At 40.3% G+C, this 19,040-nt stretch overlaps 1 protein-coding gene across 2 annotated transcripts in view; it reads right to left on the reverse strand.

Annotated features, from left to right (window-relative positions):
* The window catches only part of WBP1L (WW domain binding protein 1 like), a 66,991-nt gene extending 47,951 nt beyond the window's left edge, over positions 1–19,040 (reverse strand). The window contains exon 1 of one of the 2 annotated variants that reach the window (XM_036735074.1): positions 18,822–19,040. In XM_036735074.1, the coding sequence (XP_036590969.1) occupies positions 18,822–18,911 (90 nt within the window). In that variant the 5' untranslated portion in view covers positions 18,912–19,040. Of the gene's footprint in view, positions 1–679; positions 909–18,821 lie in introns of those variants that run through there. The other variant, XM_036735075.1, reaches the window with a different exon arrangement.

Raw genomic sequence — 19,040 nt, forward strand, 5'->3', positions numbered from 1 at the left:
TGCTAGGTTACCAGCTACAACTTTGGGCTGCTTCTTCAGACAGCAACTCACAAAGCAATTCATTCCTGGTCTCTGCAACTGGGGACCACCTGCTTGGAAAGGCAGTGCTGGGAGTGTTCTGTGCCCACTTCCACATCACCCTTCCTGACACCTGTTTGTGTCCACTAAGCTCCAGTACCATCACTACAAGTTGTAAACAAGAACCAATACATAACCTAGGACTTCAAAAGAAGGACACTGTCACAGAGAACCTCCTCTAAAAATGCATACTGTGATTCTGTCTCTGGTAGCTAGTCAAATAAAAATGGAGAAAAGGCTTTCATTGTCAGCCTTGTTACCAATTTGTGTCCCTCAACCACACAAACTCCTTTCCCCATAAAGTGTCATAGTCTATTTTTTTTGGGTGGGATCTGCAGGACTACCATTATCAGAGCTATATCAAAAAGAGGTGGCACATGGCAGAGTTAAAAACAGCCTATAACTAGAGTGGATTTGAGAGTTACTATAAAGAAGTGAGTACCAAGTAGGGGAAAGAAGGGAAGATTGGGACTTGCTGTGTAGGAGCTGGCCTGTCACAAACTGGAAGACATTTTCTAAAACATTTCTTCCACCCAAAACAATAACAAGCTCCCTCCCTCACTATATTCCCAAACATAGAACACAAAACCAATTGAATTACCTGTCTAAGACCCCAAAGGAAAGGCATCCTGCAACAGCATCGTCCACACACTTAGGTTTAAGAACAAAAGGCTCTTAAAAATTAAAAGTCTTTAACAAACTATGTCTCATCTAATGCAGGCAGACTGTGGTTGCAATCCTATTTGAACTGGACTTCCTTAGCAAAGAATATTAAGTAAACAGTACTGGGACCAACCAAGCAGGCTCCCTCCCTCCCTCCTGCTCTCCTCACTCCCCCTTCCCTGCTGTCCCACCCCCCCACCTTCTCGTGACATCTCTCAGACACAGCAAAGCTTTCAAACCATTTGCCAAAGGGAAATGACATCAGTTCAAGTACATTAAAAAAAAAACACTTCAGACAGCTGCTGCAGAATACCACTGAGGATGTGCTGTAAACTGAAGATGCCCAGGTAGCTGCCAGCCCTCGTTCTGCTGGAGAATTTAAGTCTACAACATGACAAAAGTCAAGGGCTACTTCTAGTCTCAGTAGGTTTCCATAGTTTAGGAAAAATCAAGATATAACTTAAATAAAGTTTCCAAATCTACAAAAAGCTATGTCTCTGGAAAAGAATAACTTGAGTCATTGTTTCTCCTAAAAAAAAAAAAAAGTTAAGCAACAGTTTCACGAAAATTTCTCCCATCATATTTCTAAGAAAAATGCAACATTCTTATGATAACATAGCAAGTCCTTCACTGCTATCATCCCTACCCCAGCCTTCCAAAGGACTGGTACTGGTACAGGGATGGCCATGAGGAAATCAGAAAGTACATTATCTCCACCACAGTGTCTACACAACCCAGACCCTAAAAGCTGAGCTCCGTCTGTACACTGCCTTCTGAGGTCCTCTCTTCCCCAGGGAGCTCCTATTTCAAAAACAGACTGAGCGCATACAAGATGCCAATGTCTTTCTTCACTTGCCTTACAAGAGGTACAGCAAGTCCCACCATAGCTTCCAAGTGGCCAGAAAAACACAGACTAAATTTAAACTATGTGTTGCTTCTGAGATAGTAATTATCTTAAAGATTTCTGTGCTTTCTCTTCTGGATCCAATTTTTCTCATCCATGGAAAGAGAACAGCTATAAGCTCTACATGGCAACTACAAAATTTTGCCCTTTTATTTCCACCTCAGTTAAGGCTCAAGTCACATAAGCTTTGCCAAAACCCAGGCTCCCCACCAGTGGCAACGGTAGCATAAGACAAGGATTCCTATAGTTTGGCTTGGAATAGCAGACATGGCCCTTTCTGTAGGTATCAGCCAAATAAACTTTACAAAACCCAAATTTCTTTTCTTAAAATGTTTCAAGCTCCAAAAGTTGTCTTTTGCATTAATCATGGCACATGTCTTATCTTCCTTTATCATCTGTCATAAGTATTTATGTATTATAGTTTCATATATAATATATAAATAAATAAAATAATATATCAAGGAGTATATAAGAAGGATCTTCCTGATAGCAGCACTGTGCTATGGTCTCTGTAAGTAAAAGTAGGATGCTTGAATATTGCTATCCCAAGCTCTCCCTGGGGAAATGAATTATATCTAACAACTTGTGGAAAATTCATAGGCCTTAATACAGTATCATATTCCTTTGAGGTATAAAATGAATGATGATGATGATAATCTGAAGTATCATGAACTACTTCTCATTTTCCAAAAATAGAAATCAATTAATTGCTTTATGTACCACTCAAAACTTGATTCAGTCAATAAATTCTTTGTCCTTAAGGAAATGATGAAAAACTGAAAAGAAGGAGTTAATAGTCACTCTATACAAACTGTGAACTGGCTTGGCCTTTCAAGAAAGCAATCTGGAATCTTGCCCAAAAGGTTATTAAATTGTGCATACCTTCTGACTTAACAATACCACTATTATGTCATTTATATGCTAAAAAGGTCAAAGAAAGCTATGGAAACATGGATGTGAAAAAATACTTATAGCAATATTTTTGTGGCAGCGAAGAAGTAGAAACTGAGGGGGTCTCTATCAACTGAGGAATGGCCAAACAAGTTATGGTATAAGAATGTGATATCATACTGTTGTGCTATAAGAAATGATGAAGGGGATTGTTTCACAGAAACATGAGAAGACCTGTATGAATTGACACAGAACGAAGTAAGCAGAACAATGATAATAATTTATGAAATGAGAACAATAATCATTAAGACAAAGAACTTCAAAAGATTTAGGAATTCTGATCAACACAATGACCAACCATGATTCTAGAGGGCTCATGATGAAACAAGCTACTTACCTTCTGGCAGAGAAATGATGGACTCAAAGTACAGATACATATACACCGATATACACATATGTGTTATGTATATATACACACACATATACATATTTATGTGTGTATGTATTGGACATGAGAAATGTAGGGATTTGAGTTGCCTGACCCTGTTTGTAATAGGGTTTTGTTGTTTCTTCTTTCTCAGTGGGGTACGAAGCAGTGGAGAGAAAAGATTTTTGTTGGCTGATAAAAAATTAAATTTTATTTTTAAAAAATACTCTATACATACACAAAAGAAAAGAAAAAAGGGTTTGTTACAATGACAGTCTTATGACAGAAAAGGACTGGCTGACAGAAAACATACCTTGTTACAGCAAACAATGATTCACCTTTGCTATGCCCATCTAGTAACAGATGGAGTCAGCTTTGGAATTCACAAGACAGGATAAACATCAGCAATTTCTTATCTCCTGAAAAAAGGCTCCTTTATGTAAGAGATCTGGGCTCGTAACCATGATGTGCCAAAGGTAGGTCACATCTTTCCCCAAATAACTTTAGTCAGCAGTCTACCAAACTGCAACAATGCTAAATTCACTAACCTCTTTTTAAAGGAAAATATATTCAGGACTATCAAGCTGAATTGTTTTACCAAAATGTAGCAATTTTACAATTGCTCATCACCCCTAAAATATTTCATAGACTTACTCTTGTGATTCAGTTCAGCTTCCCTTCTCCCCCAGTTCATATCACCCTAAACAAAACAGTGATAGAAATGTTAACTAATTTTGCATTGTGATCAACTACCTATGAGAGGCAACACTTATCTTTTCATTATGGAATATATTCCTTTAAGGCTCTTTTGGTTAAAAACAACAATATCCGAGGGCAACTTACATATGCATTTATTTTCTCCAACTATGGGGAAAAATATAGTATTTGAGGAGAGAGAAGGTCACAACACTAAGAAAATTTAAAATCCCACAAAAATGGATTATGTTAATGAAGTAAGGAAAGAAAGAGTGGGAATGAACCTTCTTAACAGTCTAGAACCAGGATCCCAAAACTGTTAATCTGAAATTTTTGATGTTTTAGAGAACAGAATCAGCCAAGACCAGGGCCCTAAGCTTCCAAAATCCCCATCTTGACCCCATTCTTGAATCCAGATGACTGAGATTAATAGGTAAGAGTGTCAAGCTTTCAATCTGTTCCATACAGAAAACAGTTCCCCATCTGACCACCCAAAGAGTACTATGGAAGATCTGCTGTTCTTAAATATCTGGAACTTGGTATGTCCCCTTCCCCCGCCCCCTGAAACAGAGACACTGAGTTTTTTCCATCCACATACATTTGGCTTACACATTGTTTGAAGGAAGTAATAACTCAGTACCAGAGAGATTTACTTTGCAATCAAGGGTTTTGAATAGGAAAGATTGTTCATCCTGGCCTAAGTTTTTCAAGGGCTTTTCGAGGAGGCAAGGACAGAAAGAACATCTATGAAAAGTAGAAAACTCGCAAATTTAAAAATACCAACAAGTCTCTATCAAAACTTTCCAGAACCCTATCAATATTTTTTACTAAAAGCAAGCCTAAAACCATACTACAAAATTAAGCAAAAATGAATGAAAATGGCTAACAGCTTAGCTGTAGGTTCAAGCCACTCAGAAAATTTTCTCATTTGGGCCCACTCAAAAGCAAACACTAAAACCACCTGTGTGATAATAAGTGCAGACTAAGCCTTACTTGGGCACCAACAAACTCTTAAGTAATCATGTGGGAATGCCAAAGGGATTCTTCTAATCCCAGGAAGACTAGATTTGCAAAACTTAGCTCTGGTGACTGGAAAGGCATTTGATGCTGAGAATTCCTTGGCTGCAAGAAACTAAGAAAAACTGGCAGTATGTGTGTGCTGGAGTTGAGCCAATGCAGATGTGGGCCAGGCTTGCTGATGCAAGGATAAGCAAACTTCTCCCACTTGCAGGGCAGTATGGGGAAAGTGACACTCCCCAGAACACTTTCCTTCCAAAAGGAACCCCTAAATACCTACTGCTGTCATTTCACTATTTGCTCTACTGAAGAAGTGGAGACAGGTAAGCCCCCACCCCACTATAACTTTCCCATCATTACGCATAAACGGAAGCTTTTTGGAAAAGAATGAATGTACGCTAAGAAACAGTATTTCCACACAATTAGAGCTTTTCTTTTACAGCTAAAAAATGAGAAATAGTGGAAAGAGGGGAAATCTGGGATGGAATCTTGTTCAAAATCTCCTGAGATATTCCTTTTTCTACCTCCACATTACAGAGACAAAAGAAAAAGTAAAGGCAGATGGGGGGAGGGGGTCCCTTTAATTCAGATCAGCTACACACAGTTATTCATTCCTTTAATTCATCTAGGAAACATCTAAAATTATCACTCTATGAGCAAGCCCTCAGCTCAGTGCTATACGAGACATAAAGAAGTAGATCTGCCACTTTGCAGAAATGGAAGATCTGTAAGTGTCACTGCACACATTTTTAGACTTTTTCTATATACTGATCAGTTATAGTTTTTTTTGCCTCTTCTTTTGCTTCATCTTAAAAATTACTATTTGTTATATGGAATGGTTCTCTGGGAAGAGAAAGGGGAAGAATACTTGGGGAAACTATATGGTGATGTAAAAAAAAACCTAACAGATATCAATAAAAGAGACAATGATCCCATACCCTTCAAGGAGTTTACAACCTACCTGGGGAGACAAGTTAGATGCACATAAAATACAAATGTTCTGAAGCAATGTGATTAAATGCTAAGTGAGCAGTATGGACAAGAGTGTTAAATACAGGAAGTCAAAGAAGAAACTAATCATTATAGGCTGAAACAAGCAGAGAAAGCATCATAGCAAGACTTGAACTAGACCTCAAATAGGTAAGGTGTAGATAAGCTAAACTGTGGGAGAGGGCACTGTGGGTGGCGGACAAAGTATTAATCAAAGCACATGTATGGGGGACAGTGAAGACAGATCAGCCTGTCTAGAGCAGATAGTCCCTAAGACACTAGGGAGTGCTGAGAGATATGGTTTGAGAGGCAGACAGAAGCCAGAAGGTAGAAGAGCCTTGAAGGTAGGCAGAGGGCTAACTTGTCATTTCAGACATAGACATACATATATTCATATACATAACATACATATTTGGGGAGGGGCTGAATGATTTGTAATTTCACTGGTATGAGGAACTTCTTGGGAGGAAACTCCCTCTACTAATGCAGATAGGCTCCTGTTTTGTTTTGCAACTCAGTGTTAAGAGTTCCCTAGGCCACTGACAGGTTAAATGCCTTGCCTAGGGACCCATGAGTATGTGAAGAGTCTTTGAGGTCAAGTCATTCTGAGCCTCTACATAGTCTGCCATGCTGCCTCTCATTATATATTTAACCTGTTTGGCTTTATTTCCCCCTGACCAGAGTAAGGACCTTTCCCAAGAATAGCAGAGATCTAAGAACAGAAAGAACAGAAAAAGGACATACAAGAATTCCTGTTTGGTGAGGTGTCTTGCCACATCATTCTTCCCATTTGTTTAGTACATAAAAAAGTCTAGGATTGCTTTGTTTCTCTTTTTTGGGAGGCAGGGAAGGAGGGAGAGGAAGGCAGAATTTGTGAGGCCCCTAGTCAGTGACATACCCACAAAAGCCTAAACAAAGTAAGAGTAAAAGAGAGTAAAAACTGAAACAGGACAACTTCTTTGTTCTCTCTTCTGTTCTGTTTCATTCCTTTCCACTTTAACATGCCATGGAACTGAAAATCCTCCCGCTGCTGACAATTGATCGGTCCACAAAAATTTATAACTCTGACAACCACTTTTTGTTTCTATTCTCAGAGACAACACTGGACTGTAAAAGATGCCCCTGGGAGTTAGCTATCACAGATAATTAATGGGTTGTTCCCTAAAGTTACCACTTTGGCTGGAACAAAGGCTGCCTTGTTTCTATACCAAAATGCTTGGTTCATTTTCCCTGCCATGTAAATAATCCAACTCAAATCAAATGGGATAATGTGTCCAATAATACCCTAAGGATCAGCAAGCTTCAGGATCAGACCATCTCCAATGGTCTTGGGATGTTTTGGGTCTCCTAATGAAAAGTGCTATAGTCAAAAACTAGACTAACAACAGGATAAAGGCAAGTTTCATCAACACGCAGACACATTAATCAGAGCCAAGCACTACTTGGACAGCAGGCTCAATTAAGAAGGGCCGGTTCTCTGGGTCACTACAAAGGCTTGTTTCATCACACACATTTTTATTTTAACTTTGTACTACTGGGAATAATTAGAAGTAGGCTAACACTGTACCATGTAACTACAATATACTTGAATGTATGATCTCAATATTAAAGGTCATATGATAAAAAAAAATGAGAAGAGAACCACAAGAAATAGCTTTCATAGCTGTGACCAAAGGGTAAATTGTTGATAAGAGATAGAAGCAATCACAAAAGATAAAATACATAATTTGATTACATAAAATTGAAAACCTTTTGCACAAACAAAATAAACAAAACTGTAACAAGAAGAGAAGTGGTATATTAGGAGAAAAAAATGCTGGCATCAAGCAAATGATAAGGGTCTGATATCCAAGATACATTAGCATCTAATAGAAATATGGAACCAAATGGTATTCCCCAAAAGATTGGTGGTCAAAGTATATAAACCGACAGTTCTCAAAAAAGAACTGCAAACTCTTAATGATCATATGAAACATTGCTCCAAATCACTAAGAGAATTGCAAATCAAAACAACCCTTTAGGTTTCACTTCACACCCAGCAAATTAATATACATGATGAAAATGGAATAGTCAATGTTGGAATGACTGTGGAAAAAGACATACTAATACATTGTTGGTAGAGCAGTCAATTGGTCTAACAATTCTGAAAATCAATTCGGAATTATGCTAAGAAAGTAACTAAAATGTCGATACATTTAACCCAGAGATTTGGGGAGTGGGGGGGAGCTTTTACGTGCACTGTGCTGAGCACTTCATAAATACTATTTTCTTCAATGCTCACCACCCTGGGAGGTAGTTGTTATTATTATCCTCATTTTATAGTTGAGGAAACTGAGGCAGATAGTGGTCGTATGTACTTTATACATACATTGGGGTATATGCCCACTGGTAGACACACACTCCAAGGAGATCAATGACAAAAATGAAGGCACTGCATAAACCAAAACCAGAACAACATTTTTTTGTAGTAGCAAAAAACTGAAAATAGAGTAAACACCCTTTGTTTAGAGAATGGCTAAAGAAGATGTAGTACGTGAATGTAATAGAGTATTACTATACTAAAGGATATGATGAAGATGATATTAGAGAAGTAAGGAAGTCTCATATGACCTGATGTAAAGTAAAACAAAACCAGGCCACATAAATGAAAAGGGCTAAACAACAAAATAGAACAAAACAATATCAAAAAAATAACCAGGAAATGAAAATAAATCCTGTGAAATTATAATGACTAAATTTAGTCTCAAATAAGGAATGTGAGAAGGCACCCCCCTCCTACTTGCAGAGGTGGGAGACTAGGAGTGTAGAATGTCAGACTGTATATAATGTCTTTTTCAGTGTGTTGGTTATTTTTGTTGAACTGATTTTTTTCCTCTCTTTTTTGTTATAAGAGATGTCTCTCTGGGAGGGAAAAGGGAGAGATATATTAGGAAATTTAGTTGCTATAAAAACAAAAGATACCAACAAAATGTATTTTAAAATAAACTTTATGCTGGAGGAAGAGACAGGAAGTTACCTGTAAGCAGAAAAGCAGGACAGGGCTGCCCAGTGTTGTGGTGGCCTGCCACAAGACAGCTTACTGGCATAAAAGAGAGGCAAGAGAAGATGATGGGCAGCAATATCTAGTGACATTCCTGACACAGAGCAACTCATAGTCTGGCTTCCAAACAGCGGCACAGACTATACAGCCTGAAGGCAACTAATCTTCCCATATTCAGCCATTCCTACGACTAAGAGGTACATAGAGAGACAATATAAAGCAAATTAGCACCATAAATAAGTCAAGATGGGGCCTGGATCACAGAGGAAGTTGTGTTTGTCCGTTCTCAAAGACGACCATGAGATCAAGGAACGATGACAACATGACTTGAGGTTGACTTTGATTTGAGTGAGGGAAGGCTGTGCAAGATCACCTGCCTCACTTTCTCCTCCAGAGCCATTTGGGTCCAGTGGCCTGATACTCACCAGGATGACTGGAAATGGCCCAGGATGCATTGGGAGACCCTGGCCCTTTCTGGCTAAGGTCTTTTCAGGTTCTCACTTTGAGTGAGGTAACGCCCATTCAGTGAATAGGCCTCTTTAAGAAGTTAATCAAGGGATGGCCCCTTTAATCAAAACTCAGAAAAAAAAAATCAAACTGGGAGAGGAAGACCCTCAGGGTTTCTGGCCAAAAGAGAAACAGTTACTATTTAGTATTTACAGAGGAAGTAGCAGGACAAAGAGAAAACCACTTGTTATTACTGAGATTAAGAGGCAGCCACTTTCACCAGTATAAGAAATATAAGGGGGGGGGAGGGTTAATAATCGGCCTTCACCAATTATTAAGAATAAAAATTTTGTGTAGATGGTATCATGATCTGGTAACACCAAAGGAAATGAAACAAGTATAGGACCTCCCTATTTCAACACTACTCCAGAGAATAAGAAGAGCTAGGAAGTGAGTCATTATACACTTCCATACTTGAAGGATACGTTATTTCCCTCCTTTACACCTTAATCATCTCCAAGAGTTGGTGCTGCCAAGAAACCCTTCAGGACCTCATCTGCCAGTCTTCAGGTAACGAGCCCCTCCAAACTTAGCAAGGCTAGTACTTTGACAAGCTGTTCCTGGGCCTGTCCTTGGAACCTTTCCAGATTGGCAGGACAGGCTAGGGCTTGTAATTCTCTGGCCCAACCTTCCAGAACTCAGGATCACCCTTACCCCACAATGAACCATTGGAGAACTTTTGAGGAGAAAGTTCAATAATAATCATGGCTACTTGCGTAGCATATTCATTTTCAAAGCATTTTTTAATCCATTATCTCATTTGGTCTTCAAACAAAGCCTGTGATTAGACAGGGCAAGTATCCTTATCCCACTTTTACAGACGAAAGAACAAAATCTCTGAATGGTCAGGTCACACAGCCAGCAAGTGACGGAGCCAAGCCTAACTACAACCCAGAGCTAACTTGTAATTCAGAGCTCATTCGAAGGTACTACTGTAGCAGACTTTCCTTTAAACCAGAATATACTTCTGAGTTTTCCCTTCACTCTGGGAAGACTATTCCCCGAAGCTGTCTCAGCAGCTCAGCCCTTTGAATCGCATTTGCTTTGACATTTCAAACACCTTTAGGTCAGGCATCGGTCATCCTGGTGCACCAAAAGAAGGCTCAAGCTATCTGGATGCTTGACATGGAGAAGATGTGCTGACCAAGCCTTTCCTTTCTTTCATGTCTAATTGAAACATTGTACAACCCCTGATGAGCGCAGGTTTTGGTTGCTCTTCACACATCCACTTCTACCACTACCCTCCCCTCTCCCCAACCAAAAGCAATAAATGGTCTCTGCAGCAGATAAGGATGGATGTACAAAGTTACTCTTTCCCCTTCATTGTGATCAAAAGAAAGTGAATAGGCAAAAATATGTACTAAGTGCAAAGGAAGTTTAAGGATAAGGATCAATCAATAAGCATTTACTAAGCACATATGTGCTAAGCACTGTCATAAATAAGCAAAACTGTGTCATCTAAACTCATTTTTAAAATGAGAAAATTTCAGGGAACAGTAGTTACTACATAGTTTGAAGATTCTTACAGTGGAATTTTTATTAAATAACTTTAGGAGTCTAATCATTTATCAAAGCTGATAAACCAATTAGCTAGATGTTATAATGGCCATAAATAAAAATCTCCTCCAACATAATCTATATAAGCACTACAGAGTTTTGTCTTGACTGTTCAGCCTTGACCAGAATTCCCTAACAATGAAATGTCTTCAAACATGTGAAAGGTGACTATTTGCATGTGAATTCTAAAAGGGAATTCCTGTTCAGATATGGGATGGAGTAACTCTAAGAGTTACTACAATGGCTCTAAGAGCAATATTAATTTACAGAACCATAGACGATGTTCCAAACAGATGCCTCACAAACCTACCTACCCAACCCCAATTTAGTACAGAGTGCAACATGAGTGGAAATGACCTACTATGAAAATGCTGGTGGAAGGGGCAGCTAGGTGGTGTAGTGAGTAGAGCACCAGCCCTGGAGTCAGGAGGACCTAAGTTCAAATTTGGCCTTAGACACCTGACATACTTACTAAGCTGTGTGACCTTGGGTGAGTCACTTAACCCCAATTGCCCTGCCTTCCCCCCTCCAAAAAAAAAATGCTGGTAGAATAAGGATATAATCACATGTAGTAGAGAAAGCCATTAGCATACCCTCTAGTCTGTGGGACCCCAGAATAGCACCCCAAACTTTAGGTTAAACTGAAGTAGCAGAAGAACAGGTGACCTTTCTGAAGGCCTAAATATCTTTATTTGTATGACGACCACCAGTCCTGCTCCTCTCTGAGATTTTGCCCAAACCTATACTTCTCCAACAGCTGAAGGCCAGGGGCCTGACACATTGCTAAGTAGTTACAAACTACTTCCTTCAGCACCTTGGCCTATCAGAAGCTTGTCTAGTCAAAGGCCACATCTGACCTAAGTTGGCCCTACTTCTCTTAGGAGAATAAAGAGACTTTCAGATGAGGTGGCAAAGGCAGAGAGATGGCCCTTTCGTTCATAACTGGAGGCTAAGTAAGCTTCAAAGCAACAGATTTTTTTTTCTCTAAATTGAAGAGGGGTATATAAGGGAAAACTCTGGAGACAAAATTTTCACCCTAAAGTATATAATCTGTAGACTAAGAAATATGTTGAAGCAGCAAGAGCCCAAAGATAAAAAAAAAACAATGAGAAGGTCACGTTGTTCCTTGCACCAATTTTCACATAAGAAGCTATCTGTCAGTACACCCTATCCTGCCCAGCCAGGTGTGGTAAAAACAACTTCTAGGTCTGAAATCAAAAGGCTGAAGAGTGGGAAAAAAAAAAAAGTACCCAAAATGCATTTCACACTATATTTGCCTCTATAAGTAAGTTCTATAGGGTATTATATTTCTCTTTAACTTCTCATTAGGAATAACCAATCATGCAACTCTTCTCCCAACTGGACCACTAATAAAGAAAATTATAAATATATAAGCCTCACAAAACAGGTCTTCCTTTTTTTTTTGCCAATTAGAGTAGAAATGCCATGTAGAATCCTAAATAAGGGGAGCAGATAAGAAGACTGCGAATGAAAAAACGCAGTGCTGTCAAAACCATGAATAATTTTTATACTATACTAACACATGCTGCTGATATGGGAAAATGTGTAATAAACAGAATTACAACATAAGATCTATTAAGTTTAATAGTTAAAGATCAAAATAGACATAACTTCATTCTAGAAGCCACATTCTGAAACCACAAACATTCTTACGTTCTAACCTTTATTTTTATCTACTTTCAAAACAAACACCTGAGATTTTGAACCAACACCTGGCTTTAGACTGACAATGTCACCAACTTGTATAACTGCAAGAGAATCTAGTTTCCTACAAAATAAACTGTGGAAAGAGAAAAATCAAAGCAGGTAAGTCAAAGCTAGGCTATGTTCTTGAATAGTAAGTTCAATAATTACCATTCAAGCACCCATTAGGTGCTAAGTATCAGAGATACAGAGACTAAAGTCTCTGCCCTCAAGTACCTTTCATTCTACAGGAGGGGAACAACATGTACACAGGTAAATAAAAAATACAGATAAAATAAAGCCCAAAGTCACTTCAGAGAAGTAGGGAGCACTAACAATAGAGGGAAGTGGTAAAGGCCTCTTGCCGGAGGTGGCACTTGAACTGAGCTAGGGATTGTCACAGACAGAAGGAGGGAGAGCATTCCAGGCACAGGGGACAAATTTGACAAAGGAGACAGGAGACTCAATGTCATGCATTGGGATCATCAAGGAGGCTAGCTGGACTGAAATGTAAACTGCGTCACGTGGAATAATGTAAAGTCTGTCTAAGAAAGAGAGGTGGGCACCAGATTGTGAAGGGTTTGAAGTACCAAACAACGGAGTTTGCTTTTTGTCCTTGAGTCAACAGAAGTCACTGATGCTCCTTGAACAGGTGTTTGGTGTCATCATGGATATGTAGGATCATCAACTTGGTAGCTGTATGGAGGATGGATTCAAAGTGAGGGACTAGAAAGGAGACCAATTAGGAGAATACTAAAATAATCTAGGCAAATAATGATGAGAGACTTAACTAAATTGGTGATTGCTGTAGTGGGAAAAAGACAGACGGGAAATGTTGTAGAGGTAAGATCACTAAGACTTGGCAATTAATTGGCTATTTGGGGGTTGGGGTGGGGAAGGGGGGTGAGGGAGAGGAAAGAGTTCAATATGAACTGGATGAAATGGAAGGAGTATGGTACCCTTGACAAAACAGGAAAGTTAAGAGGAAGGGTGCATTCAGGAGGAAAGCCGATCAGTTCTGAATTTGGGTGTCTACGGGACATCTAGAAGATGTCAAAGAGGTAGTTTATAATGTGGGACTGGAGTTCATAAGAGAGGTGAGAGCTGAATATGCAGATTTGGGAGTCACCTGCAGAGATGACAGTTGAAACCTGATGATGAGATCACCAAGAAATGGCGTAGGGATAGAAAAAGGCCCCAGACAAAGCCTTGGGATACACTCATATCTAGAGGACTGGACATGGATGATGATCCTGCAAGACTGAGGAGAGTTCAGACAGGTAGGAGGAAAGAATAAGTAAAAAATAAACATTTATGAAGAGCTTACTATGTGACTGAGTGCTAAGCAATGAAAATACAAACACAAAAAATGAGAAAGTCCTTCTACTGGGAGTAAAGAGGACCATGAGAGAATAGGGTCAAAAACACATAAAAATATTTAGGAGTTTCCAAAAGGCAGTTTAATATCCATCACGTCTCATATTCCAAAGTTTTGTATGTGTATTTGTATGTCTCTTTGTCATTTCCATGTCTCTTAAGCCTGCTTCACAATATTAAAGCCAGTCTTTGCTCCACCTAGTGGAACTGCTGAAGATGGCCACAGTGAGAAGACCTCAGTTTTGGCAGGCTGAATGTCACTATTCAGACAAGTGACTGGGACCCAACTTCTCTATTCACTATCCCTTACAAGTCAGTGTCCCCTGGTACTTGTAGGAGATATAGAGAAGTGTTACGGGAAGGGGGTACAATGGGATCAGACTCCAAGTGGTACCCACAAACGGTGACTCAAGGACCCGAGAATCAGCCCAACATAGCATCACAACCTGGTCCAGGGGAAGAGTGGAGAAGGGAGACTACCTGGAAAGTACTTCCTGGGAAGCTCTAAGAAGCATGGAGAAGAGTCACTATTAGCTCCATGAAAGTTGAAGGACCTGAGATATGGGGATCTTAAAAAAATAATCAACACTAAATGCTTACAGTTGCTGAGGAACATCTACCCCCCCCCCCCAAGGTATGAGAAATGAGGATTCTCTGCTAAAAGCAGGTATTCCCCAAAATGGGACTTTGGGGGTCACAGACATCCAGGAGAGCCCAGCTCTCCCTGGGGTTGGAAAATCTGAAAACATCCAAAAGTGTCCTTGATTGAACCTAGTATGTATAAGCTAAGATTTATGATAGGCCAGTGTGACAGCGCAGAAAGAAATAACTAGATCATTCTCTAGTTAGTATAAACTAGTTCCCAACATCAAAGAGAATAGGGAGGAAGAGAGAATCATTAGCCAATAGGCTCACCAAGGTAAGGAAATAGAAAAAAGAAAAACCTTTTTCTTCTATTAAGAAAAAAATACCAATGGATTTTTCTGGAAATAAGGACATAAAAGAAAAATCAGACGAAATTCACTTAGAAGGGAGAAAATGAAAGATAACTTGCTAATCAAACTACAGATTAAAAGTAGGCTTTGTTCAGAGCTAAAATGGTCACTGTTAGCTGACAAAATGTTGACTGGTGGCAAATATCACCAAATCCAAGAGTAAACTAAATTCAGGATAACTAACGACATTTAACAATCACACAGGAAACCTGTTGGTCACAGTGGTTTGTTTGCCCTAAGACAAAAAATGGGGGAAAAAAATCAAGATGTCAGAAATCATTAAAGACAGCATAAAAGAAAGTTCTCTCTGAACTAGAATGAAGAAGGCAGTAAGCACACATCCCCCACACAAGGATACCCCATGAGAGATTACTAAATGGACAAATACTAGAGAAAAACTTGGCCTCTAGACTACAAAACACAATCAAATCAAGTGAATTAAGTCACTTTCATTGTCTCCGTTGTCAGTTTTTCTGAGCTGAGAATTGGAGATGCTACCAGTCTACCACATAGAAATACTGTAAAGGCAAATGAGCCAGATGGCTATTATTACTAGGCCCCTGTATGGAAAGGTTCATGCAAATACAAGGTGATGATCTGGGGTGACTACTAAGTAAGAGAGTAAAGGGAACAAACTAGAATTGAATGCTTCACAACTCAGCCCTTTGAAAGACCATTCCAAAGGGGAAGAGTTACCCAACTAACCACAAAATGCACAAGAAACAGAAATGGAATCACTATTTAGGAACTGTAAGACAAACAAGCACAGATTGTGTTGTGAGGCAGAAGAGAAGAAAGCATAGGAGGTGCTCTCATCACTCATCCAAATCAAAGGTCTGATTTCACAGAGTGAAAAATTAGAAGCAGTTACTCCAGAAATGAGGTCTCAGATACTTATTAGATCACTACTATGAAGCAATGGGAAGTACTACTAAAACATTCTTTAATTCACATTGGGGAAGCTAAGTGCACAATTTTAAATGACAGGAAAATGAAAACTATAAATATCCTAACAGCAATTGAACTGAAGAAGACAAAATGCCAAGGAGAAAATTCAACTGCTTATTCCTTATAGATTCAAAGAAATCATTTATCTCAGGCATAGGCAACTCTTGAGAGAGCTGGTCCTACAGTCACATGCAACCAGGCAGGTTATGCTATAATCACCAGTTTCTCCGAGGGTGGAACAGAGAAAATAACTTCTAGTGCAGAGCTGATGATGAGGAAACTAGTCTCCTAACACTGTTCATGTTTCTGATACTGAAAGTGCGAACAATGATTGTATCAGACAAGAACATATAAGGGAGGAGGCAATGAGATACCCATACCATTTAACAATGATGCAACCAGTACAGTGAGTCCTCAACTTGGACAGTCAGCTGGAGGTCACTTGTTAAAATGAGGACAAAGAGTACCTGAAATTTGTCTCTGCCAAAATGATCTTTGAGGCATTTTTTTCTAGTTTACTGATTTCTACAAAAAAACAACAACCCCAAAACCCAAACCAAAAAAAACCCCTCAAATTCAAAATCAACTAGATTGTGATATATTCAGTTAATAATTATTGAGCACCTTTCATTCCAAAGGTTACAACTAAAACCACAAAGTCTTGGATACAGATATCTAAAACTGGACTGCAGGGCTTCAGTGACACATATACATAGAGGGCCTTGGCTGGGGAGAAGGTGGAATTAAGACATTACCCATTACACAAACTCAATCTTTTCTAGGGTAGAACTGAAGCTACACAATAGTCACTGGACAGAAACCAAAATCCATCCATTTGAAACACAGTACAAGGGCTAGCCTATCCCCAAAACAATTTCTGAAACTGTCGAGAACATAAGACAGCTGCTTAGAGTCACCAAAACCAAGATGCAGATAGATATGAGACTAGTACTCTCGTTACCTAATCCATAATGGCATGATTACGGACTTTACCTCACCTTAAAGTTACAGCTAAAAAGTACAAAACCTACTCCAGATCCACTGGCTCCCATTATCAATTTGCAAACAAAAAGAAGACACCACCTAGAGAGACAACCAATGGGTAGTAACTGAGTTCCTGATACCTTAGAGCCTCAAAGAGACCCAAAGGTAGTCACCCCCAAGTCAACTCTCTGAAAACTTTAGCTAATATATTAAGTTATTAGGAACTAAATTTTAGAAAGCTGCAGAAAAACAAATCACAAAGTAAAAGCAAAATGCTTTGTTCTTCTTTTGTATTAGTATAGGCACCTTGATTCTCTCACAGATCTCAAAATTTTCTCATTCCTCCCTACCACTTAAATGAATTAAGATTTAACTTTTCTAGATGAAGTAAGGTATGGTACATAATGGAAACAACCAACCAATAATATTAAGACGGTCTAAAAGTTAACTGGACAAAAATCAAATTTGAATTGAGGGACTCAGTCAAAAAAATTGGCTTCTCTGATCTCTTCATCCATTTAACAATGTATTTCAAACATTTATTATGGACCTACTTCATGGAGAGTACTGTGGTCTACACTAGAGGAGACACCTAGACAGAAAATGAAGAGGAAGAGGGGAAAAAAAAAAAAAAGGAAAAGTCCAGTCCAAGTAAAGACTTTGTTTGAATTACCTAGAAGATGTAGGTAAAGAATTGGTATTGTTACTAGAAATCTATTCTATATTCTTGACTATTACACTTCATGGACGAGAGTTAAACTAAAGTTTGCCATTACGCTCTTTGTGTATAAGTTTCCAAAAAAGAAAGGGAAGCTCATAGAAAGTAAAGAAAGCAGCCTAGCACACACGGTAACAAATGTAAAGGAGAGAAAGTATGATTCCCCCTGTTGCTCCCCACCCAAGCTGGCACCAGTAGCACCCCTCCCATTAGAGTTTCGCAATGCCATCCTTGGCTGAAATCAGAACCAACAGCTTCTCTCCTAGGAAAGCAAAGAAGTCACCCAGCAAGAAAAGCTAGGGCACCCCACTCACTAGCTTTAGTAATTCCCTCGCCCCCCCAAAAACCCTGCAGCACCAGCAGCCCTGCCCTGAGAGCCCTATGCCAAATGGAAATGCATTTTTCATGACCCAAAGTTGCCACCCATGGTTCTTGTTACCTAAAGGGCCCAAACTGCCTACCCTCCAAGGATTCTTCACCTCCAAGGTAGCTCAAATGCCAGCCACAACCACTCATAGCCATGTACTGTATACTACTATACATGTACTACTACATACTGTAGTATACTATACCGCCTGTATAGAACAGGGCTTAAATCCCCCTCAGGGACCTCCTCTCACTTAATAAAGCACCAATGCGCCTTCAGGCTCTTTGCCACTGGGTGGTCTAGCACCAATACATCCTTGGGTAGGATCTCTTATGAACAGCATATGGAATGTTGGAGTCAGTGGAACCGGATTCAGATCCTGGCAGTGGCCCTTACTAACGGCGTGGTGACCTTGGCCAAGTCACTTAATCTCGCCAGGCCTCAGTTCCTCATCTGTTAAATGGGAAGAGGAGACGAGGTGAGATAGACTGGGGCATGACTTAGATGACTTCTAAGGAGGAATTCCCTTCCAACTCTAAACCTATGGCCCCCGGAACCCCTCCCCCACCCTAGCTGGGTGCTCCCTTTAGAATTCAAGCCTGGCATTAACATCCCAACCCAGTACATAAGCCCCCCAGGGTACCTTCCCCCTGTCTGGCGATGCCCTCTCCTCCAGCACCAGCTTCCTCAAAGGCTCCCTCCCCCTGCAACCACAGCTTCTTCAGGACCTCCCCGGGTCCTTGACGCCCACCCTCCAGACACACATAGCCGATACCCTCTTTGAGCCTCCTCCCCTAGTCGTGGAGCACCCCCTTAGGACGCCCTTTCTCTCGTCCTACTGCCCTCCCAAGCACCCCCAGCCCCCGCTCAGGACCCCTCTCCTCCCTCGTCACGGCGCCCATCTCCGCTCTCCCACTCTGGTCCAGTGGCCCCCTCCCTCTGGACCCCCTTCCCTTACCTGAGGGGGTTCAGCCCTGGCTGACAGGGGGGTGGGCAGCGCCTGGAGGAGCAGGAGCGCCATGCCGCCCAGGAACCTTCTCCTCTCCATCACCCTCCGGCTCCGGCTCCTGCTCCTCCACAGCCGCCACGGCCTCCCTCCTCCTCTTCCTCCTCTTCCTCCTCCCTCTCCTCCTCCTTTTCCCCCTTCTTCCTTCTTCCCTGCTCCTCTTCCTGTTTC

Source organism: Trichosurus vulpecula, chromosome 8, assembly GCF_011100635.1.
Source record: "Trichosurus vulpecula isolate mTriVul1 chromosome 8, mTriVul1.pri, whole genome shotgun sequence".
NCBI classification, from domain to species: domain Eukaryota; kingdom Metazoa; phylum Chordata; class Mammalia; order Diprotodontia; family Phalangeridae; genus Trichosurus; species Trichosurus vulpecula.